Source organism: Lepidochelys olivacea (assembly GCF_965140295.1).
Source record: "Lepidochelys olivacea isolate rLepOli2 genome assembly, chromosome: 3".
NCBI classification, from domain to species: domain Eukaryota; kingdom Metazoa; phylum Chordata; order Testudines; family Cheloniidae; genus Lepidochelys; species Lepidochelys olivacea.
Genome location: NC_140413.1, coordinates 160,107,560 through 160,132,491, shown reverse-complemented (window position 1 = coordinate 160,132,491; position 24,932 = coordinate 160,107,560). Strand labels below are relative to the sequence as shown.

Sequence of the window (24,932 nt, the reverse complement as noted above, 5' to 3'; positions counted from 1 at the left end):
ATGACCCCCTTGTGCTAGGCACTGTACAAAATGTAATAGAGAGGGCCCCTGCCCCAAACAACGTACAATCTTAAGTATAAGATGAGAGACAACAGGTGGATACAACAAACATAACTGGTCAACATGACAGGCAGCTGTCACTGCATACCTGCTGCCTAACTGGAAAATAAAAATGAAATCTGCTCTAGTTTCGATTAGCATCTTGAACTCTGTGCACACTGGCTTTTCCTTTTAACCCTCCCATGCCAAGAAAAATAAAAATCAGAGCCCCCTTTAATCATTTGCCAGTGGCATCTCAGCCTTACACCCAGTCACTTCCAAAGCTATTCAGTGACTCACTAATCTGGACTTGGTTATTTGAATGTCGTGGATCACCCCTTTTGCCATGCAAAAGAAGATTTATTATTACTATTATCATTAACCCAACCACGAATTAATTATTTAAAATATACTGCTCAGGAAAGTATTTAAGTAGTGGAGCAAAAGGAATGTCTTTGATCTCCTTTTGCTTTCCCACATTTCAGTTGGCTGTAGTGGGTTATTCATCAAAGCAAGCATTTCAGACTTGCTTGCTTGGGGACCCTAGGAGTTACACAAGAGGATATTGCTGAAATCCAAGATTTTTCTTGTTTTTCTTTTTTTAAAAACTTTAAATGTTTTACTAAAAGGATTTTGGAAAGGAATAAAGATAAAGAAATATTTAAGCATGAGGCTCTGTGGCATGTGAGGCAGGCTCCTGAAGATTTTGAATGATCACTCCAGGAAACAGCTGTCTGTCATTTCCTAATGGAGGAGAGAAAAGCTCTTCATAATAACAGGAAGTCAAGAGGGTTTATTTCCAGTGAAATTATACTTGACACTGCAAAGATTACCCCAAATTATTTTGCTTTATGTCCTATACTTGCTTCAGTGATCATGCAAGTCCAATTTCCAAAGAGGTCTAAGACTTACTTAAATATTATTGAGATGCAAATATGCCCTGCTACAGTAACTTCAAGCATTAGGCAAGTTGTAGCTGAGATACTAAGGAGAAAAGAAAGGAACTAAACCACTTGAGATTATACTGAGAAATTGGTCAATATATCCATCTGGCAAAAGGGGAAATGCTGTTACAGAAATAAAGGTACCTTCTGGGTTTTAAAGATTAGCAGTTAAAAAGAACCAAAATAGGGAATATTGTTGAAGAAACCTGAAAGATAAAGAGTTGATTCTTTGATGGTCTGATAATATAATGCAACTGGAGTTGGATACTTATATCACCGGAACAAAATACACAGCAAAATCAAATAATTTTTGGCAAGCTTTAAAGTGAATGGTCTAACTTTATCCCTGCAACTTCATCCAATAGAGTTACACTAGGCATGAATTTTGCCAGTCTTCATACATGTTTTGTAATGAATCCATGTGCTATAGAGAGACACAGTTAATACATGAATCACACACACCCCTGGGTAGCTGAGAGTAGAATGCTAGGTCTCTACTACTTTACCAAAGGAAGTGATAGCCTTGGGGTGCTAGTAATCAGCCCCCATCTGACACACAAACAAATCTGATACATGATTATACCCATGCCTGCACAAATACCACATAGGGCCTGGATTTGGTCTCTTAGTTTTTGTACTACCATTCCTTTGAATCTGAACTTTGTTCTTAAAACTAGATTTCAGTTTTTAACTAGAGAAAAGAAATTGTAGGAACCAAACCCCATGCAGTTGTTTCTGTATAATTTTCCATGAATGCAAAGCTTTATGCCATCTCTATATGGTAAATTGAATTTGGGAAGTGAATAGTCACTCCAAAAAATACTTATAACGACACAACAGCCATTCAGAAAATTAAGCCTCACACCTGCCATTTGTAAATTCCAGCAGCATGACTTTGATGTGAGAGAAGAGATTAAAGCTATGTCAAATCTCCCAGCTCAAACAGCCTCTAATCAAACTGGAGCCTTCGGGATTCAGCGAAGTTGGTATCTTACGAGCAGCTTTCTTTATCTCTCTGGCTCCAGCATGGTTCACGCAACTGATTTCCCTGCCTTCTGAAGAGTTTGAAGATGAAATTCCTGCTTCATTTCCTTGCCAGGGACTCTTGTTATTTTTCAGGACTTAGCAGCAAATGTAGAATTAAGCAAACTCCTTTTGGAGCCAGTCACTGAGTAAGTCATCATCAGCACTATGTGTCCCTTCCACCCCCATATGAAGGGAGCCGAGTCTACTGGATTTCCAAGAGAATCCAAAGTATGTAGGCCGTACTTTTCTATCCTGGGAAGCAGTGACTCTGAGAGGCGTAGGGGTCATCCTGGTCATCTGCTGAACTTGAGCGACCAATGCAACTATGTGGTCAAAAGGACTAATGTGATCCTTGGATGCATTAACAGGGAAATCTTGAATAGGAGAAGGGAGATTATATTATCTCTGTATTTGGCACAGCTGCGACCACTACTGGAATATCGCATCTGGTTCTAGTGTCCACAACTCAAGAAGGATGTTAATAAATTGGAGAGGCTTCAGAGAAGAGCCACAAGAATGATTAGAGGATTAGAAAAGATGACTTATTAGTGGGACACTGAAGGTGTTCATTCTATTTAGTTTTAACAAAGAGAAGGGTAAGGGGTGATTTGATCACAGGCTATAATTACCTCCATGGGGAACAAATATTTGATAATGCCCTCTGCTATCTAGCGGACAAAGGTATGAGAAGATTCACTGGAAGTTGATGCTAGACATATTAAGACTGGAAATAAAGTGTAATTTTTTAACTATAAGAGTAATTAACCATTGGAATAATCTACCAAGGGTCATGGTGGATTCTCCGTCACTGACAATTTGTAAATCGAGTTTGGATGTTTTTCTAAAAGATATGCTCTAGTTTAAAAATCAATTATTTTGGGAAGTCCTATGGCCTGTGTTTTGCTGGAGATCAGATGAGATGATCACCGTGGTCCTTTCTGGTCTTAGAATCTATGAAATATTTATCTGATTTTCCCCTCTTTTTACTTAAGTAACATTGATTACCATGGTACCACAGCAGTAGTGTCCTTGGTCCTATCATGAGGGCCTTCTTCTCTGTCCCCAAATCCTGGCAGGGTAGGATTAATAATGCTGTGACAGTGCGTTGGATTAGTGCAGCAGAATTTGATAGGCAAGTGGGGAGTTTAAGGTTTGGTTGGTTTTGGTTTTTTAAATGAGGCTGGTTGCTTTTGTTTTTTATTGGTAGATGTGATGCTGGCAGACATGGTGCCAGCTCACGCCCTGGCCCCAAGCCTCACTAACCACTGACAAATGCATATCTGGAAACCAGTCTGGTTCACCTGTGTGTTAGGATCGTTAAAATAGATATTAGAGTTATAAAAATGTGTATAATGTTTAGACATTTTGGAATGCTTGTAGGATACTGCATGTGTTAATCCTGCGGATAGTATCTGTATTCCATGTCATAAGATAATGTTTAAATGTTTGCTTTGTAACTATAAAAACGTTTTCTAAGACTGTAGATCACCCACAGTCAGGGGAGAAGCATTATCAAGTGCGAAATGCTAATTTACCTCAAGGTGTTTTCTCCTCCCCAGCAAAAGGTCTACAGACATCAGACAAGCCACTATGGACAAAAGACTTTGTTGATTGCTTTCTGCACACTCCTGAAGAGGATATGTGCACATGCTCTTGTCCCATCACTAGGGCCCTACCAAATTCTTGGTCCATTTTGGTCAATTTCATGGTCATAGCATTTTAAAAATAGTAAATTTCATGATTTCAACTATTTAAATCTGAAATTTCATGGTGTTATAACAAAAGCTCCAAAAAGGAGTTGTGAGGGGGTCCCAGGGTTATTGTAGAGGGGCTTGCGGTACTGCTACCCTTACTTCTGCGCTGCTACTGACAGAGTTGCTGCCTTCAGAGCTCGGCAGCTGGAGAGCGGCGGCTGCTGGCTAGGAGCCCAGCTCTGAAGGCAGAGCCGCCACCAGCAGCAGCACAGAAGCAAGGATGGCCTGGTATGGTATTACCACCCTTCTTTCTGCACTGCTGCCTGCAGAGCTGAGCCCTCAGTCAGCAGCTGCCACTTTCTGGCCACCCAGCTCCAAAGGCAGCAATGCAGAAGTAAGGTTGGCATAGCATGGTATTGCCACCCTTACTTCTACACTGCTGCTGGCAGGTCACTGCCTTCAGAGCTGAGTGCTCAGCCAACAGCCACCGTCTCTGACCACCCAGCTCTGAAGGCAGCGCAGGAGTAAGGGTGGCAATAGTGCGACCCCCTGCAACTCCATTTTGGGTCAAGACCCACAATTTGAGAAACGCTGGTTTCCCCCTGTGAAATCTATATAGTATAGGGTAAAAGCATGCAAAAGACCAGATTTCATTGGGGGAGACCAGATTTCACAGTCCTTGATACGTTTTTCATGGCTGTGAATTTCATAGGGCCCTACCCATCACATCTTGAATGTTGGGGGAAGGGAATAAAAATTCCTGTTAAGGAGAAATTGTTATCCCTATGCTGCTTGAACTCTGAAGGGCAAAGATTTCTAAGCATAAGTGATGAGTCTCCAGCTGTTTAGCTTGGGTTAGCCCTGAAGGACATATAGAGCTTGCAACTATCATCTTTCAGAACTTAAGACTGTTTCTCATTTGGGTGTTTATGTTTACCTTCTCCAAACTTGTCAATAACTCTCATTTCTTTTTAATAAATAAATCTTTAGTTAGTTAGCTAGTTAGTTAGAGAATTGACTACAAGTTTTCTCTTTAGAGCCCTGCGTGGATACAAAATTTGCACCCAACCACTTTGGGGTTCATGCTCTGTTTCTTGGCAGTCTGCCCTGAGGTTGGCACCCATGGTCATGAGTGCGGCTGACTCTAGGGCTGCCCGAGAAGCCGAGGGAGGGGGGAAGAAAGAGGGAGGCAGCCTTGGGGACTGCTGGAGTAGCAGCGGTCCTGGGGGCTGCCCCAGAGGCGGCCTGAGCAGTGGCTCTGGGGGCAGCCAGAGGTAGCCAGTCCCCACCGCCAGAGCAGGGGCCAGCCGTCGGCCCCCAGGACCTCCCAGAACAGCAGCGTCCTGGACTCCCCAGAGCAGCAGCACTCTAGGAGCAGCTAAGATTTAGTCAGGGGTATTTATAGTAAAAGTCATGGACAGGTCAGGGGCCATGAATTTCTGTTTATTGTCCATGACCTGTCTGTGACATTTACTAAAAATACCTGTGACTAAATCTTAGCCTTAGTCACAAGCCATTTCAGGCAGCGTGACAGTAGGTTTCAGAAGAGAGGTCCCATGGAACCTACCCAGAAACCCGAGAGTTAATTCATTTATAAAATAAAGTTTGAAGTGGAGATGTAGTGCAAGCACTGTGTGGGCCTATTATTAATCCTGATTCTTGTGCAGAGATTTTAATGCACTGGCTTTGTGCGTGTCTGAATGTCGATGTCTTGTGCCTGGCTCACAGAGAGAATGAAGAACCTACTGCTAATGCTAGCTAAGGGAGTGTTGCCAAAGGCGGCAACTTGGTGTTCGGGGGCACTGCTGTTGGATGCTGTTGTCGTTTTGTATGAGTTATAAAACTAAAGGCCAGACCACTTGAGGTCATTAAAAAGTCTCTTGGGATGTATGGGCGTTGATTCTGTGTATTGGTCAAATTGAAACTCTGGTAATTTTACATTCTGCCAACCTAAATCCTTCACTCCCTGCAGTTTCAATTGGATAGCTATTCTTCACTTCCTGCTGTAAACTGTTTATACAGTGTTTCTATTTACTGCTAAACAGCTGCTGTGTTCTACCCCAAAGATTGTGACTATCACTGATCCATACTGTAAAGCACTTTGGGATCCCTACTGAGGTGCAACTGCATGCAGAATTTGGCACACATTGTGCAGATTTAAAACCGTCAGTTTACTACAGTGTGTACTACTCTAATGCCCAGGAAGATCGAAAATCTGGGTAAAAATAGCCCCAAAATGTTATTCTGTTATCCTGGAATGCACCATAACCCAGGGGCTTAAGCACCAGGCTAGAAGTCAGCTGCACCTGTGTTCTAATCCTGGCTCTGGCATAGATTTCTTGTGTACTGTGGGCAAGTCACTGAATTTCCCTGCCTCAGTCTCCCCACCTGTAAAGTGGTTATCTCACAGAGCTGCTGTGAGGATTAACTAATATCTGTAAAGCACTTTAATTTATAAAGTGCAGTAGCATAGGTAGGTAAAATCAACATCCTCTAATACTAGACTTCCAGTGCATTGGAAAGCTTGATTCTAAGTTTTTTGTACTTAGGATTGTAACCTTTGTAAATGGTTTTCTGCTATTCCAGTGGGTCACAGAATTAGATTTGTGAGGCTGAAAATGGAATTGCTCTGTAGCCTGTAACAAAACAATCCTTAAACCTTATCAGCTCCAGATCCAAAGCTAGATCCCAATAATAAGTGATAGGAATGGGAGTGACTACAACCATGAATGCCCTCCTAGTGTACAGATAAGATAATGGAACAATTTCCTCTTTATGGAATGACAACTGCCAAATTTAACTTGTCTGATGATTTTCAGAGATGGGCAAACGTTTAGATCTAGACTTAGAACGAAACTTTGTTGTTTGGGCCTCAGTCAGTATATTTTGTGACCCTCTCCAATATTACTCTTTGTTTTTAGGATATTGTTTTTCTTTCTTTTTTTTAAATGTCTCCTAAACAGCAGCAGCTGACTTTGGCCCATGCCCTGGAGAAACCTGATGATTTGAGAATTGATTCTGAGGAGATAGTCTCCTCTGCAGATCTGTCCAGCTCTGGGTATCTGGAGCAGAGAGTCAGCTGATACCCTCCTACCTTTCTTAGCTCATGTGGGCCTGGCTTCACTTCAGTAAATGAATTTTGTGGTTATGTAATTTTTATGATCTTGTTTTCTCTAAACTGCACTTTTAAATTTCTAAGGAATTTCTAAGCGGCTTGTGGGACAGCTGCTATTTTGTGAGGTGATGGGGAAGGGGGGGGGCTGTGTTTTGGGGTAGAAGGATCTGAGTTCTATCACCTAGAAGCTCTGAGTGGTTGCAGCGTGCAGCATAGTGACAACAATGATGTTCTAGAAGGCCACGGATTTTTTACAATGTAGTTAAGCCCCTTCATTTTCAGTTTAAACCAATTTTTACAGAAAAAAATCCCAGGTTTTACAAAAAGTATTTGTTTTTTTATTTTCACCCTACTTTTGAATCATTCAAATATTTAAAAATAACTTGTTTTATTAGGAAAATACAATACATTGCAGGAGATATATGTATTACGAAAATACATCGGTCTGTGTGTATATGCAAAGCTGCCTGATGAAGTAAGGCTATGGAATAGTCTAGAAGATACACACAATAAACAAACAGGCATGCACACAAGCTCTGAAGTGCATGTGCATCTGAATGTACAGATGAATCTCATGCCCACAAAATACACATTTCAAGCTGTTAGCCGATAATGGTTGAAAGATCTGACACACTAAAATGGGAAGAAAACAAAAATCTGTATCAGAATACATTTCAGAACACAAGGAAATATTCAAAAGTTTAAAAAAAACCCCAAAAAACAGGAGAAAAGGATGCACTGCAAATGGTGTGGTCCAATTATTAAATGTAAATATTTATAGGCTAATAGTTCTAAGTCCACAACAGTAAACTGTTTATTCAAATGAAAAGTTTTATTTGGGGACTATAGATACATTGTTTTTTTAAACTCAGAGGTGGCAGTGTGTTTTGAGTTCTGTTTAGTTCTGCAGCAAACCACACTGAATTTCATTAATCAAAGCATTAGTCTACCGAATAGTTTCCCCCCGTCCTTCTGTCCACCAAAATAAACCCTGATATTTACCCAGAAAATTATTAATAGTTTTTCCCACCAATTTTCACCTGTTTTTGTTGTTGTAATAAACACCAATACATTTCCAGGAAAAATTAAATAAAATAAAAACCAAAAATGAAGGGCCCTAAATATAGTTTGAAACAAGAGCTGAAAACTAGTTCTTCCTATACTTACCAGCCAACCCCTGAATTCAGGGTCACTAGACACCAAACGTTTAGCAACATTGCTTAAGATATTAGCAATGTTATCAGGCAGTTGAAGAAGAAACAGTAAACCCTAAACTCAGGCACTGGCGGGCAAAACATTTTTTCAGTTTACATCTCAGCTACACTCCATCTCTTGCCTTCACCTGCAATTAGTTATCAAATGTCAATGGGCCAAACTATGCTCAGATGTACACATGAAGCTCTCATTAGAGATTTATCAGAAGTTACTAGCATGCAGGGGAGGACAGAGTTTACCTCAAACTTTTTTGCTGTTCCCATTTCAGGCCAGTATCAATATTATGCCATTTTAAAGGCTCAATAAATGGCCAAGGCCAGATGAGAGGAAGCATTCCAAGGCATTAGTAGTTGGATGGGTGGAGAAAAAAAAACAGGAGACTGTCCCTTTAAGGGCCTGTAATGTAGCTGGGTAGGGGAGGAGGGGAATGGGCTTCCTTATCTCTCAGCCAATTGGGAGGCGCTTTCTGAAGGAGGACAGTATATATGCTGTCTTCTCTTCTCAGCACAGGGAAGATGCTGACAGAAGGAAATCAGAGGTAAAAGGTAGAGCTCTTGCTAGGGAGGGCTAGGAATAGGCAACTTTGTGAAGAGCTTATTGGGATAGAAGAAGATCTCTCTGTGTGGTAGAACTAAGAGCCAGAGCTGAGTATGAGCTTCTGGGGTGTGGTGATGGACTTTATTTTGAGGACCATAAGGACTGTTCTATTATTTAACTAGCCCCAGATGGCAGGTGGGGTGTCGGGGTGGGAAGGGTGTTAGCCACGAGAAAGACTGTGGAGATCTTAAGGGCCCTAAAGATGGAAATGAGAGGCAGGCTGCTGCAGAGCATCTGCTGGCCACAAGGAGGCAACCAGGAGACAACTGCATTGGTACAAGGTCCCACAATGAAGTTTGACTGGAGCTGGGGTAAAGCCATACATGCAGCTAAAACTCTCATCCAGGCTCTCATCATCTCACATCTCAATTACTGCAACATCCTTTTCTCTGGCCTTGCCAAATGCAATCTTGTCCCACTCATACCCATGCACAGTGCTGCTGCAAATATTATTTTCCTAGCCCTTCACTTCGACACTTTCACTATTGAGATGTCGACTCCTGCCTCTGATTGGCCAATGATACCAGTCTCCATCACCCACTTGCAAAGTTTTCAAATGAGTACCTTTATGTTTTCTCTCATCCTGTCCCTCACGCTTGGGAGAAACTCCCCATAAACATCCATGAAGTTATCTCATTGTCCTCCTTCAAATTGCTCCTTAAAATTCTTCTTTACAATGGTGCCTACAAAAAACTGGACATCAGTTAGCCTGCTGGTGTGCTGAGACCACTGCTGTTCTGTGTTTGTTGTTCTCAGATTAGTTCAGCATGGACTGATATTCACCACATTATTCAGCACTAATTTGGCACCTTTGCTGGCAGTCTGAGCAGGCAAGACACAGTGTGAATGGGCTATGAATGGACGATAAATGTAGTCCCTCCAGCTCAGGCCTGTAGTATGTTTTCATTTCACTATTTTATTTTTAGATGTTTCTAAGATGTGTATAAATTATAATCTTCAAGCCCAAGAGTTATCAATGCAGCACCTTTTACCAGCAATGAATTCACTTTAAAGAATATTCTCAGCAGATTTCCTACCCAGAAATTACTCGTCGTCAGTTTAACAACAAAAAAACCAAACACCTGCGCTCAAGCCAAACACGCCCGTAAGGGCTCAGTGGTCAAAAATTAGAATGGCCTCCCTAAAACACAGAGATCTGGATTTCTTCCTGCCACTGCCAGTTGAAATGTTCAGTTAGATCTCTGTGTAAAGAAATAAATGGAGACTGAAAATCAGCCTCAATCTCATGCAAATACTTCTGTATTCAAAGCTGTCATTGTCTGGAGAAGCATGCATGGGGGGGGGGGGGGGAATTCAGGCACATCTATAAATACCTTCCTAATGGTCGCTGTTCTGAAACAGGTGATGCCAGCACAGAATCTGTAAACTATGCAGCATAAGAATGTCTAAATTGGGGCAAATTCTGTGCTGATTTACACTTGGAGTTAATGGCCTTGCATGGGGAGAAAGTCACCACAGAGTGTGGCCAGTATGTTTATAAATCAAGGGAACTTTTATTCTGTTGTTTTATTAGATGCATAGTGTAGTGTGAGGTCATAAACACAGAGACATACTTTAAGCAGCAGCTAGAGAACCTCCTAACCAGGAAGTTCCTACCTTTATTAAGCTCCTTGCTACAACACATTCTGGTCCTCTCTAGTAACTGTGGAGGACCAGTATCTTTATAACCACTCCATAGGTAGCTCCAATACTTACCTTTTTCTTCCATCCACAGAACAAGTACAGCATAGGCAGTGGCAGTACAAGCTTCCTGCCATGCTGTGCCCAACAAATATTCCTCAACTCAGACCTCGAAGATCTCTTCTAGGAGTCAGAGGATAGTTCAGTTTCCATAGCCCATCCAATCTCATCTTAGTGCAAGGATATTAAATATTGCCAACTGTGATGGTGTTGGGGTTTGGGGTTTTTGTTGTTGTTTTTTTGTGTGATGTGGATACCAGTCCACCAGTAACTAGAACAATCGCTTATGACCTGAGATGAGGTGGGGGAGATAATTCTGTGGATATCACTGTCTCTGTGTATTATGCTTTTAGAGAGACAAGGTGGGTGAGGTAATATCTTTTACTGGACCAACTTCTGTTGGTGAAAGAGACAAACTTTTGTGCTTACACAGAGCTCTTCTTTAGGTCTGAGGAAGGTACTCAGTGTCACAGCTAAACACAAGGTGAAACAAATCGTTTAGCATAAGGAGTTAACATCATAAGAGACCATTTTAGGGGAAATGGGCAAGTAACACTTTTGCAGTCACAGGACAAAGGAGGCATAATGGGTTATAGATTGTTGTGATGATCCATAAATCCAGTTTCTTTATTAAGTCCATGATTTTTAGTGTCTAATAAAGTTATGAGTTTAAATTCCCAGGCTTGTGTTTTGAAGGTGTTGTGCAGGTTTCCTTTGAGGACAAGGACTGAGGGTCAAATATGGAGTGATCATTTTGTGAAAGGGGTTTGCCCACGGCTGATATAGTGTTTTTGTCTTTTATCATTTTTCTGTGTGAGTTCATTTGAGAGCACAGCGATTGCCTCATTGTTGTTGTGATGCCACATAGTTGTTTATTGGGGCATTTGATGCATTGCATGAGGTGCATCATATGTTGTAATAGGTGTGTGTAGGACCCATGGATCTTGAAAGGTGTGTTGTGGGGGGTATTGATCATCATAGCAATGGAGATATGTCTGAGGTTTTGCCTCTATTATGGCAGGATCTGGTGCCACATGCCTGTTACAACAGGTAGTGTACCTCATTCAGTGCACTAAATGCCCCAATAACAACTACGTGGGTGACATGAGAATCACTACAGTCTCGAATGAACTGACACAAAAATGATGTAATCTACTCTGGCATCCTTACTTGTCATATGTAACTTAAACTGTATGCTCCTCTGGGCAAGGACTGTCCTTCATTTCTTTGTGCAGCACCTACACATCAGTAAGACTATAACAAACATTTAATAATAATGCTGTGATATGAAGAGTTATCAGCTGAATACATTGCAACCTGTAGTTTGCTATTGAAAATGCCACAATTCTTTAATTTTAAATGCTCTATAACTTGGTAGAAACAGTGTTGTTAGAGCAGGGGACTTGGAGTCTTTGATTTTATTCTCATTTCTGCCACTAGAGTGCTATATGGGCTCTGATCTGGCAAGTCTCAACCTTTCTGCACTTCTGTTTCCATATCTGCAAAATAGAGACAATCATAACTGCTTAACAGGATTGTTTTGAGGCTTACTTGTTCGTAAAGCTAGGCAGTTTACATGCTGTGACCACATGTTTATTTCAGTTGCAGAACAGCTGTCTCATTGGATACGTCTACCCTACAAAAAACTAACAGCAGTGAGTCTCAGAGCCTGGTCAACTAGCTCAGGCTTGTGGGAATCACACTACAGGCTAAAAATAGCAGTGTAGATGTTCCTCCTTGGACTGGAGCTTGGGCTCTGAGACTGTCTCCCCTCACTAGGTTGCAGAGCCCAGGCTTCAGTCCAAGCAGCCATGTCCACATTTCTGCTTTTAGCCCTGTACCGCAAGCCCCGGGTTCTGAAATTCACCTCCACAGGTTTGGGGTTTTATTCAGTGTAGATGTACCCGCTACCTTTCTGCATTCACCATCTGTTGGTTGTGTCTACCTGTTGTCGACTCTGGGGAGACCACACTGGGAATTGTAGGCCCGATTTTTGCCTCATTTAAACCAACTTTACACCAATGTGTCTGTAGTCACTTAAATGGAGTTACTGGAGATTTCCACTACTGTAAGTAGAACAGACTCAGACCTGGTGTGTTCAGGGTACTTAAACACCAGAAAGATACAGACCAAGTAGGTGGAGTTCATAGGAGAACAACAAAAATAATGAAGGGACTTAGGTTACTGATTTATTAGGAAAGATTAAAAGAGCTAATCGATCCAGATTGGCTAAGCAGTGACTAAGGAGATGGTGGAGAGGGATGTCAGAATGACTGAAGAGTGTAAACAGCAAAAGCCAGATCACCCGCCCCAGAGGGAAAAACCTGAGGGTTTGTCATCGGCGAGGAGTTTTCCTTAGAAAGTTCTGTCAAAGGGACAGAATTTGTTCTCCACCTCCCCAGTCCTCTTGCAGAACAAGCAGGGAGTTCAGCCTACATAATCCTCGGACCACCTCTCAGATCGTCATTCTTCTTGGAAGAGCCACTACAGGCAACGGGCCATCCACACCAAGACGCTGTGCCTCCAGACTTTGAGGCTCTGTGGTGGTGGTGGGGAGACAATGCAAGTCCCTCGCTTGGTTCTGACCCTTTGTGACTGGGTGAGAAGTGAGCCAATCTCTCAGCAAAGTGTGGGCTACACTAGAACTGGGTTTTTTTTTTTAGCATATTTCCCCTGAAAAAATTAGGAAACAAAAAGTATTTCTTTCTTTCAAAAATTTTCATGGAATTTTCTGTTTTTTTTCAGTGAAGCAAAATGTTTTGTTTCAGTTTTCAGCCCCCCTCCCCCCCCATGACAGCTTTAAATTTTTGGCTTTCAGGGGGAGTTTTTATATTTGGTTCCTGCCTTTCTCCTTCATTCCACTTTTCCAGTGGAAAAGAAAAGGTAGGGGAGAGGAGAAAAAGGTGGGAGAGGAACAAAACTGTAAAATAAAAATAAAAAAAATCTATTTTTGAAAACTAAAATAATTTTTTTTCAAAATGAAAAAAATGCTATATAAAAAACTGGAAAATTGTGAACAAAAGCAATTTTTTCATTAAAATTTTCCTATTATTTGAAAATCTGTAAGGAAACAAAACAAAGAAAAAGGCTGAAAAAATGTTGACCTGGTCTCGTCTACACTGTATGAAAATTTGAGAATCCTTGCTCTATGGATCAAACTTTTTCTGGTTGGGGGTGAGATGTGGGGGTGTATGATGTAACTGGCACAAATCAGGTCTTTTTCATTTCTAACTTGTCTGATTTTGTGCTTAACCCCCTTAATGTTCAAATAGCGAAATAATCCTCCACTTCCAATTAAATCAGGTTGCCTTCTGACTTTTCCTTATTTTAACACAACACCCTTTTCCAAAACTCTCAATTTTAGGACTATGGTTTATTGCATTTATCTGTAGAGAAATGAATTCATTTTTGGAGTTTTGATCTCTGAAAAATACTATAGAAGCACATATTTATTGGAGGAGTGATTCAACCTTGCAGCGGGTCAATATGTATGTCCTATTATAGCATGACCTATCAATATTACTTTGTACAGTGATCTTGTGGCTGAAGATAGATTTGTGAAATGTATATAGTTCTGTAAAATTATATAGAACATAATTAATTCGTTATATTTGGGATGAATTTCAACCCAAGTTAGTAAGAATAGATCTGAGTAACTACTATAAAGAAAAAGACCTGGATTCACTGAAATTATTGCTGTCATTACAATGTTTGAAAAAATTATTTTGCAGATAATCGCCTTTGATGAGCTAAGGACAGACTTCAAGAGCCCAATAGACCAGTGCAATCCAGTTCATGCAGTGAGTACAGCTTGAGATTTGACAAACATTAGATATTGAATGGAAGAAGATGTGCTGAACTGTCAATGGAAAATATGCAAATAGATTTAGGAATCCCTTATGAATGTAGTTGTAGTCTGTAAGAGCAGCTGCTATTTACTCTTGATTTAGCAACCCATCAATCTGATGGTCTCAGGGTGGATTTTTACTCAGGTAGTTCCCTTTCTTGCTGGAGATGGCTTGAGAGCACTTAGAGATTCAGAAAGAGGAGAAGTTGAAATGTGATTGTAGGGGTTTTGTGCATCTCTTAATTTTGAGCCACACTTTCCCCCTTTAAAATCCCTTTTCTCCTCTGCACCCAAGCAGTGGACTGACCGTTTTCTCCAGGTTTGCAGTGTTGTTGTAGCTGTATCGGTCCCAGGGTATTAGACAGACACTGTGGGTGAGGTAATGTCTTTTATTGGACCAATTGCTGTTGGTGAGAGCTTGAAAGTTTGTTGACTCTCTCCGGAACAGAAGTTGGTCCAATAAAAGATATTACCTCACTCACCTCATCTGCTTCAAGAGTGACCCATTGTCTGTACTGACTACTCAAGGGCTTTGATGAGGGACGCAATCATCACCTTTCTGCCTAGAGGCAGAGGTCAGAATTCTCCCCTACACTAAGGGGGGACCAACCCACTCAAGAAAATGAGGTTCCATCTGCTTCCAGTAAAGGGTAATTTGACACAGAGGCTGTGAGCTCTGCTCTACTCCAGCAGCCTGTCAATTATGTAGGAGTGCGGCAGATCTAGCCCTCACTGCCACTGTGCCTCCTGCTGGTCAGTCTGGGAATTAGCTCTTTTGTAGCGCCTCCTGCTGGCTGATGGCTCTCCTGCCTCAGGTCCCGGTGCCCTTTTCCCTTGGGGTTCTGCCGACCACAGTACCCCCATGCTCTGGGTCTCCCCTCCCAGGGGAGCCCCCAACCCTCTAAGCCCACCTTGCCTCAGTGGCTACTGCCAGTCACCATCTAGCCCTCTTTCTCTGGGGCAGACTGCAGTCTGTAATGGCCACTCATTGGCAAGGGGGTTGGGCCTGCTGCCTTTCCCTGCAGCCCCAGATCCTCCCTAGGCCTTCCTGTCAGGGCTCAGCCTGGGAGGTCGCCAGGCCTGAGCTCCCCAGCTCAGCCTGCCCCTTCCCCAGCACTGCTCTGTCCAAGGTACCCTTCACTCCTTCAGGCAGCTAGGTCCATCTCTCTCCAAAGCTAGAGAGAGACCACCTGCCTTCCGGCCCTGCAGCCCTTTTATGGGGCCCAGCCTGGCCCTGATTGGCTGCCTCTCAGCCTTTTCTGATTGGCTCTCAACCCCAGCCCTCTCCAAGTGCTGGCTTTTAACCCTTGCTGTGCCAGAGCGGGGTGACTACCCCACTTACAAGGAGCCTGGGCCAAATTTAACTAAATATAGACTGGAAGAAAGGGGTGCATCTCCTTTGAAAGTCTGTGGGCCAAATTCTATGGGGACAGAAACAGTTGTATCGATTACATATTGGGTAAGTGGCAAAGATTTGGCATCCGCTGTGTGACTGCAAAACAAGTATAACTTAAAAAATAAGGGCATGTATCAGGAGGTCCAGTCAATGGGTAAGAGACAGCTTTCCCTCTTCCCTTATTTTAACATATTCTTGACCTATTCCCAACATTTCTGGTGTCAAATTCAGTCCTGGTTTAAGCAGGTGCAAATTCTGCTCTCAGGTGAGCCAGTGTTAATCAGAGTGATTGCATTGGCTTCAGTGAAGTTACCCCACATTAATATCAGCAGAACAGAAGGCGGAACTTGGCCCATTGACCTCATTAGGAGTTGCATTTGTTTCTACTATGGGCTGATTGTGGTTCCCATGTAATATCAGATTGGTGTGTTATATACATCTTGCACTGCCACCAAAGGCCAAACAGATTCAAATTATAATACTTGGCCACTTAAATCCGTTTCATGACTAGTTTATTCCCAAAACGTAACTTATGCCATCTTTTATACCACCCTTGAATATGGCATTGTAAGGATAGTCTTGAACCTGAGTCTCCCAAGGAGCTTTGTACTACAGAATCATCGAGCCAGTCTAAAGTTAATATGTATGTTTATGTGATTAATTGTATCTGTTAATCTACTAAAATAAATCCACCCCTAAAATAGTAACTGAAAATGGAAACTGTAGGGAACAATCTCCACTGAAATATATTACAGCATTTTCTATGAAAGTAATATTTAGGCCTATTTATCAATGTTTCTTAATTCTCCTCATGCGTTTTTGTCCTCATCTTGTTATACAGGCACACTTTCTGTGCCTATCTCTGCATCACGTCCCAGTAATTTGTTTTGTTCCTAAACTTGTATAGTGCCCTAGAGAGAGAAACTGCTTTTGTTTTAGAATGCTAATGTAATTGGTTTCCAGGATAAGCAAGTCAATGTCTGTATGTCCCTGTTCAATTCACGTTGTGATTTAATTAGTTAATTAATTCATTAATCCCAGAATGTTCAGTAGTTTTCATTTACTCTGAACAAACATTGCACAGAAAATGTCCAATAAAATCCTGCAAGTTATTCTGTATCAGTAGCACCATTTTGACTCTCACCTAGCAAACTTTCTGTAATAGCTCAAACTGTATTCTCATGATACTTTCTCCTGTTCAGTGTGGATGTTAATGGGTATTATTCTAGCACACTAGGAGAGATTTTTATGAGAGGAGGCATTTGCTCTGGTGTCATTCACCAAATGTTTTTCCTTCTTGCCCTATTGTGTATCAGTTGGTGCCCACATTTCCATCTATTTAATTGTGTGGACTCCAGATCATACTATTTTAATGTCTTGTACTAATCAGTTTATTCTCACAGCATCCCTGCTAGGTAAGGGAGTATTATTATCCCCATTTTACAGAGAGGGAGCTGAGTCACAGAGATATCAGTCAGGAAGACTATGGCAGAGCTGAGACTCAAACTCAGGTCACCTGATTCCCACTGTAGAGTCTAAAGAACTTCCTCTTCCAGAAGACCAGGCATGTTTATTCCCAGACCTGCAATGGGAGCTATGTTGGCAGAACCTTACATCCACATGGACCTCCCATTGAAGCCAGTGGTGTTTTGCGCAACCTTACATTCCACGTGGACCCCATTGCAGGATAGCACCATAATCTGAGGAGCTTCTTGACATAAAAGGTGCCATGTAAAGGCAAAATATTACTGTTGTACCTTCCACTGTCTCCCCAGACTGAAACCTTTTTTATAGGAGAAATATAATCCTCACAAAATGGAATCAGCTTAAAACAGTTTGAAAAACACAGGCAATTTAGAGAGAATTGGCTTTACACATTGGTTCATCTCATTATTTGTTTCAGAAAGGTGACTGTAAATAGTAGCTTTTGCAATGTCTAGAGACAAACCTAAACAACCCTCAGGACAATGTACAGTACACGCCAAGCCACTTCTCTAATTTATTGTAAGAAGAGGTGTAAAACTTCACTTACTTTTGAATTGCTCACTCCTCTTGGGCAGAGTGCAACAGAGTCTGTTCTGTGCTAACCGCAGTAAATGCAGAATAATTCCGTTGAGTGTCATGGCGTTACTCTGGATGTACCCTGATGTAACCTAGAGCAAAATCTTGCCTGGTGGCTCGAGTGATATGTGTAAGCAGAGCAGAACATTGTTTTACTAGTGAATTTCTCACCTATGATCCATTTAACAGAAAGCCTGTTAAAGTTTTTGTTTTGACTTTCCTTGCATCAGCTGAGGCTGCATTGTCCTTAACACTGGAATCCTCAAGTACAGTATCTTTCAGTTCATGTAAATGTCTTCTATTTTAAAAGGCTATTTTTAGCATATTACAAATACATTGTAGTAGCCTGATCAACTATAAAAGTTCCACATTGATAGAGCCTCTTGGCAATTATAGAGGTACTTATATAAACAAATGTTCTCTGTGTGGATAGCTCAGTGGTTTGAGCATTGGCCTGCTAAACCCAGGGTTGTGAGTTCAATCCTTGAGGGGGCCATTTAGGGGCAAAAAGTGGGTATTGGTCCTGCTTCAAGCAGGGGGTTGGAGTAGATGACCACCTGAGGTCCCTTCCAACCCTAACCTTCTATGATTCTATCTCACTACTGAAGTTAGTGGGAATCTGAAAGTTTGTGTCTCAGTCTCTCTGGACCAATTCAGCCTTAGTGTAAGAAGACACAAATACTGACTTCAAAGTTGTTGCCCTGCTAACTTGATGGCTCAGTTTCATCGACTTCAAAGTTGTTGCCCTGCTAACTTGATGGCTCAGTTTCATCTCTGGTTTGTTTTCTCACATGTTATGGGGAATAATAATTACCTTCCTCACAAGGGTGTTTAGACAACTGAGTGAATCTATTTTAAAGTTATATGTGAGAGATAAATATTACTAGGCCAAATTCATCCCTGGTGTAACTACATTGATATCTGGATGTAAGCCATGGATGATTTTGGCCCATTATGTTTGTGATATATTTTCTTCAATTAATTACACAATATAACCTCCCACCACTTTTTTTCCACCTTTCTTTGGCAGCGAGAGAGACTAAGAAACATTGAGCGCATCTGCTTTCTTCTGCGAAAGGTGAGCATAAACCACCAGGATCTATGACATTGATGAGAATTGAGACCATCAGATGGCTGTTCTGGGTATGTCCATTTGCCCATCCCACTGATCGTCCACCATCACTCATGAAATCTGAGATTCCAGTGCGAAAATTGGAATCAGTGTTACCTTTGAAAAACAAAGTGGAGGTAATGAGAAGGGGCTGCCATAAGTTAGGATTTCCTGACGAGGACTGAACATTTCAGAACATTCTCAGGTTCAGATTTAATAACCTGCTTTTTGAAGGTGATGATTGGTTTCTGGAGGTGTAACTTGTGACAGTTATGGCCACATGCCCTGTGCTGCCATCAAGATCTGAGGTTTATAATTATTCTTTGCTGGACAGTCATTTACTAATTATTTGATAAATGGAGCATTTTATTTGCATGAGTTCAACCTTTTGAGTTTCTTACAGGCTGAATGAGAATGTTGAGATTATAGAGGCTGACCCTATGATGGTGCTGAGTAACCTCAGTTTATTTGGGAGTAAAGGGTGCTCTGCTCTTTGCAGGACTCATCCAGTAACGGGTTACAAATTCTACTGTAATTTAAGAATGGAATTTTTAAAAGCACTCAAGTGTTGGCCTGACTCTGCTTCCATTAAAGTCCCATTGATTTCACTGGATGCAAAGTTAGACCAACACTGAACATGTCTGGTTTCCTTAGGGTGGGATTTTCAATGTAAGCTGTGCTCATCAATGGGAGAATAGCACCAGTGACCATCAGGACCAAAATCACAATGCCCCAGCACGTGCTAAAGAAGCAACACCATTAGCTGGGAGTGAGTACAAGGCTCTTAACCTTGAATCAGGCCAAACACTAGCTGTAGACATGATCACATGCACTTAGCCAGTATATTATGCAAACTGCTTACATCAAGTCTTTTTAACCATTCTGTCTCTGAACAGACCAAGTAAAAAGATCTGACCTTGCAAAAAAGGTTTTAATAAGTGTACCTATGCACTGTATTATAGTATTTAATGCAACATCATGACAATTAGCAAAACATTCCAGCCCTTAGAAGATGTCATTAGAATGTCCAGACTGGAAAGTATTTGTTGCTGCATTGTATTCATCCTGGATGTTTCTGCTACTGTGATCAGCAATGAAATAGCTAACACTATTGACTGCCTGTGGCTATGTTCAGAACAGCTGGAAACTCAGTTTCAAAATGTTGTGATATTGGCAGTGCTAAGTACTGGCTCAGCCTGATCCCAGGGCCTGATTATGTTCTAAACAACTGTATTTGCGCTAGGGAGGGACCCTACTTTATAAAACACTTCTGTTGAATAACTTGATTTATACCAGTTTAGACTGATCATGGGAACAATTGTGAGCACACTGCTATCAAGAATCATGTGTAATCACTTGCACTGGGCATCTGACAAGGAGAGAAAATATTAATCCATGCTAGCTAAACATAAAAAAGAATCAGTACTTTCCCAGGAACTATTTTGCTGACTCAGCAGTCAGCTAGTTTCCAGCTGTGTCCCAGTTTCTCTGACAGAAAGCAACAGGTGCGTGGCAAATGTATTAATATATGTGAGTCCCGAGGGGAGTCCTTGCCCATAGGAAAGTTTAATTTTTATTGAGCCTGAGCCTCATTGCAAAGATGGTGCTTTCTGGCTAATTACTGATACTGCATACACCAGAGATCAGACTTCTAACTCACTTAAATTGTTTGTTAATGAAGCATCTCCTCCCAGGTTCTTTGGGGACACATTTGTTTTAATTGGGAGATGTGATACAGGAAGAGGAAAAAGGAATAATTACAGAGATGTGCAGTCTTCAAGTCCAATATTTACTAATAATCGCTTTTGTGTACTTAGCAGTTCTGGAGCATTCATGGTTAGTGGCAGAGCTTTGGGGAAGCAATTAAAACACTGAGTGTTTTAAGGACATGGGAATCTGTAGTTTGTAATGAACTCTAAAGACCTTCTGATTACTATAACATTGCTCTCTGTGTGGCTGTGAGTAACTAACCTCTGTGTGCCTGTTTCCCTTTCTATAAAATGGGGAAATAGTAACACATACCTGTTTCCTAGGGTGTTGGGGTTGGCTAACATTTTCAAAGCACTTTACAAACATAAAGCCAGCAGTCTTACTGTTAATGCCACTAGAACTGGTTCTTGATTTTTGGCTATTAACCTCTATTTTAAAGGGATTTATGAGTGGTTTGTAAAAATGCGCCTCATTTCACTGTCCCAGGTTCTACAGGGGGGTCTCTCACAAGTGATCATGCACACAGCACCATACAAGTCACATATAGTGAGCCCCAATGGATGAAGAGACTGGATGGTTTGTCAGAATTATCTTGGAAATCCTTAGTTTTTTTTAATGTAGTGGAGCTCATTTGCAGGGTTTGACAATAGCTTGTGGGTATGTGTTTGATTATACTGGAAGATGTTACATAATTTGATTGAGTTTTCAAGCATGGTGGGGTTGACAAAGGAGGGATCCCACTACAGCACAGCCAGAACATTCACAAACATCACTATCTGATGTGAATTAATTTGGAAAATGTTTACATACCATGAAAACAATATCTCACTCAGGCAGTATGTAAAGCAGGTGGCATGTATGTAATGTTCTGGCTTTTATGTATGTGTCTCGCTGCCCTCTGCTAGATAGACCTAGACCTGCTCAAATTTTCTGCGAGACAATAAAGCTTTGATGAAAAAGAGGCTATGAGCTTTGTTCAGACTTGAGTGATCCCTTGGATTACAATGTAAATGCTTTAAAGATATTATTTCCTGAAGCCAGTTTTAAAACTGGGTTCCCAGTGAGATACTGAAATTCTCCTTTATCTCAGAGGCCTGTTTTTTGGAGCTCTGTAGTATGGTCTTCCAGTCACATGTGGTTTAGCTGGAAATCACACACTTTTTGTGTATGTACATGCCCATAGATTTATTACGTAAGCTGATTTACTTAAAGTATGTGCTAGTGATGCTGATAGCCGTGCAGGCTGGGTCTACACTAGCTTTTCCCCCTCCTAAAATTTGTTACCAATTTTGCAGCTCTGCTGGTGAGAACTCTCCTCTAGGCAATGTGCCAGTGGTGTTTTAACCATCATTGTTTGCAGTGTTGTTGTAGTCATTTTGGTCACAGGATATTAAAGAGAGTACTTTTCCCAACTCTGGAGAAGAGCTCTGTGTAGCTCAAAAGCTTGTCTCTCTCACCAACAGAGGTGGGTCCAATAAAAGATACTACCTCACCTACCATGTCTCTCTTTCAACCATCATGTCATTTAGACCAGCTGTGAGCAGAGAAAGGCATGGTACTTAAAATACTAGTGGCCCACTTGCTGTTGGTACCATGGGTGGTGCTGAACTGGTGTTAGCAACACTGGGAAATTGTAGGGGAAAACGGCTAGTGTAGACACAGCCACAGTGCTAGCGAGAGGTAGAAGAGCTGGGTATTTCCCCTCAGCAATCTGGATGCAGAGCAGTGCTGTAAAGCATGTGTCGGACTTGGAGCAAGCTGTTCTTTTTCTATGTTACCAGGGCATGTCAAGAGCTTAATCCTGCATCATCCCTGGGAAGGTAGAGGAAGGATGAATTGAACTGGCAGGAGACACTGCAGTTTGCTATGCAAAGTAACTGCTATGAGATTTTTAAAAAACAGTTTATAAAACTTAGCACATACCATCTGTAGTCACAAGACTTTTTCCATAGGTGAGTAGTACTAATGTTCCCATTTTACAGCTGGGGGAACAGAGGTACAGTGGGAAAATGAATTGCCCAAATTCACACATCAAATCTGAGGAACAGCTGGAAATATGGCTCAGTCCTTCTGATTTCCTTCTGGTACCTGGTCCACTGGACTCTCCTCATGCAGATCATCTAATAGGAATTTTTCTCTTATTTATATGGTTAAATACCATGATATTTTTTAATATTTTACTGTTCATTATGATGACTGTATTATTACATTATTGGTGCACTGCACAACATTCTCTAGAGAAACTTATTTAATTGACAGATGCCTGATGGAAACTTTTTTTTCTGGTTTTAAGGGCAGTTAGGATTTTCCTATCATTAACACAGTTGGCAACATGGTGGAGCGTAAACATTGTAATACTACAACACTGCCCTAGAGGACAAATTTTAAAAATGGCAACTTAATAGCAGGTAGCAATTCAGATGTGACTATGGACTGCATGGGAACAATGACTGAGTTAACCTCTCATTCCCCAACAGGGAAGTCCTTCCAGGTTAAAGCAGAACATTGTCTGGAAGGAAAATCTCCCATAATATCCTCTCTCAGCAGATAAGCTCCAGACCCCAGTTTGTTCACACCCACCCTTTCATGAGCAATAAAAATGACTCTACTCGAAAAATGATTGCGGGTTTGTTTTTAAACCTAGTTAACTTCAAGCAAGATAGGGATATGAGAAGCAGAACTGGAATTGGAGTCTGTGTGGAAGGGAACTAAGATTTATAAGAGACAGATCTTTCGCCTTTCCTACAGCTGTAAAGAAAGCATTTATGCTAAGTCAAACATAATATCTCTGGAGCTGCAGGATTAGAGACATGCTGAGTCAGATCTTTATCCTTTTATTTATTGTTTGTAAATTCAGAAAGAGCAACAGGGAACACTGCAAATTTCCAGGGTCAAAGCAACTGTAACCACAAAAAGAAAAGGAGGACTTGTGGCACCTTAGAGACTAACCAATTTTATTTGAACATAAGCTTTCGTGAGCTAAGCTTATGCTCAAATAACTTGGTTAGTCTCTAAGGTGCCACAAGTCCTCCTTTTCTTTTTGCGAATACAGACTAACACGGCTGCTACTCTGAAACCTGTAACCACAAAGTGACTTTGAGAGGGACATTTGCCCTCAGAGATGTTCCAGATAATTGAAAAAAAAGAAAAAAAGAAAAATAGGTTTTGGGGAGGGGGTTTACAATTGAAAGATAAACGTTGTATCTTTCTTTTTATTTTTGGTGTATTTGTATAAGACAATCCTGGAGACTAAAGTCCTCTTTTGTAATTTACTATCGCTTTTCCACAGAAAAGATAGAGCACGGAAAGCAGTAGTGCTAGGTTCACCACACTGCCCTACCAATGTCCCTGAGCCATAACCTGGATGGAACACTTCTAGGGGTGAGAGGCCCATAATGATGATACATTGCACTTCTTCCAGTGCACTCCATTGGAAGATCTCAAGACACTTTGCAAACATTCATTTCTCACAACAGCCTTGTGAGGTAGGTAATTATCATTAGCCCCATTTTACAGTTGGCAAAACTGAGGCACAGAAATGTTAAATAACTGGTACAAGGAGGTCACCTAGCAACTCACTGGCAGAGCAGAGATTAGAATCCAGAGGTCTTGACTCCCAGAGGTGAAAGATTAGTGCACTAACTCACTGCCTTGCCTTGTCTGAAGAATAGTTCATGGGGTTAAATGACAGCCAGAAGAGAAAGCTACACTAGTTTTTTTACTCCTAAAATTTCCCAAAATTGCTACCATAGTTCAGCTCCACCAATAACAGATGTGGTGGCAACCCTAGTGTAAATAAGCTGCTGGTGTTTTAACTATCTTGTGAACTCATCCTGCTCAGTACCAGTTTAGGCAATACAATGATTAATATGCCAGTGCTTGCTGAAGCTTTTTCTGTGATAGAGTTCCCACCATTGCTATCATCAGTGTAGCTGCCTCAATGGTGGAAGATGTACTGTAGACAGGGCTTGGGTGATCAGATATGATTTTACCACCCTATAGGGTTTCAACTCTGTCTATACTAAATCCACCAAAGTAGCTACAACTTGTGGAACTGCACCAATTGGGAATTATGGATCTGAAAAATCCCAGTGTAGACACAGCCTAAAATCTAGTGTAAACAAGCCCAACAAATCAGGCCGTGTGTATGATACATTGGCACAGCTGCAGCTACACCACTATAGTGTAGATGCTTCCTACGTTGATGGTTTTTCCATTGATGTAGTTAATCCACCTCTCCGAGAGGCAGTATCTACCTCTACAGAAGAATTCTTCCATCAACCTAGGTGTGTCTCACCGTGGGTTTGGTCGACGTAACCACGGTACTCAGGGCATGAAATTTTTCACAACCCTGAGCAACATAGCTAGATAGACCTAATTTTTAAGTACAGAACAGGCCTCAGTTGCAAAGCTGGGAATAGAAACTATACCCCTACCTTTAGTAGCACTATAAATCATTTTCAGCACTGATTAAAA

General features: G+C 41.4%; 1 protein-coding gene across 2 annotated transcripts in view; it reads left to right on the top strand.

The window, feature by feature from the left end:
- The window catches only part of CNIH3 (cornichon family AMPA receptor auxiliary protein 3), a 90,198-nt gene that overhangs the window by 30,192 nt on the left and 35,074 nt on the right, over window positions 1-24,932 (top strand). For both annotated transcript variants that reach the window (XM_084624510.1, XM_084624511.1), the window contains exons 2-3: window positions 14,063-14,131; window positions 18,666-18,713. In XM_084624510.1, coding sequence (XP_084480636.1) covers window positions 14,063-14,131; window positions 18,666-18,713 — 117 coding nt within the window. The remainder of the gene's footprint in view (window positions 1-14,062; window positions 14,132-18,665; window positions 18,714-24,932) is intronic.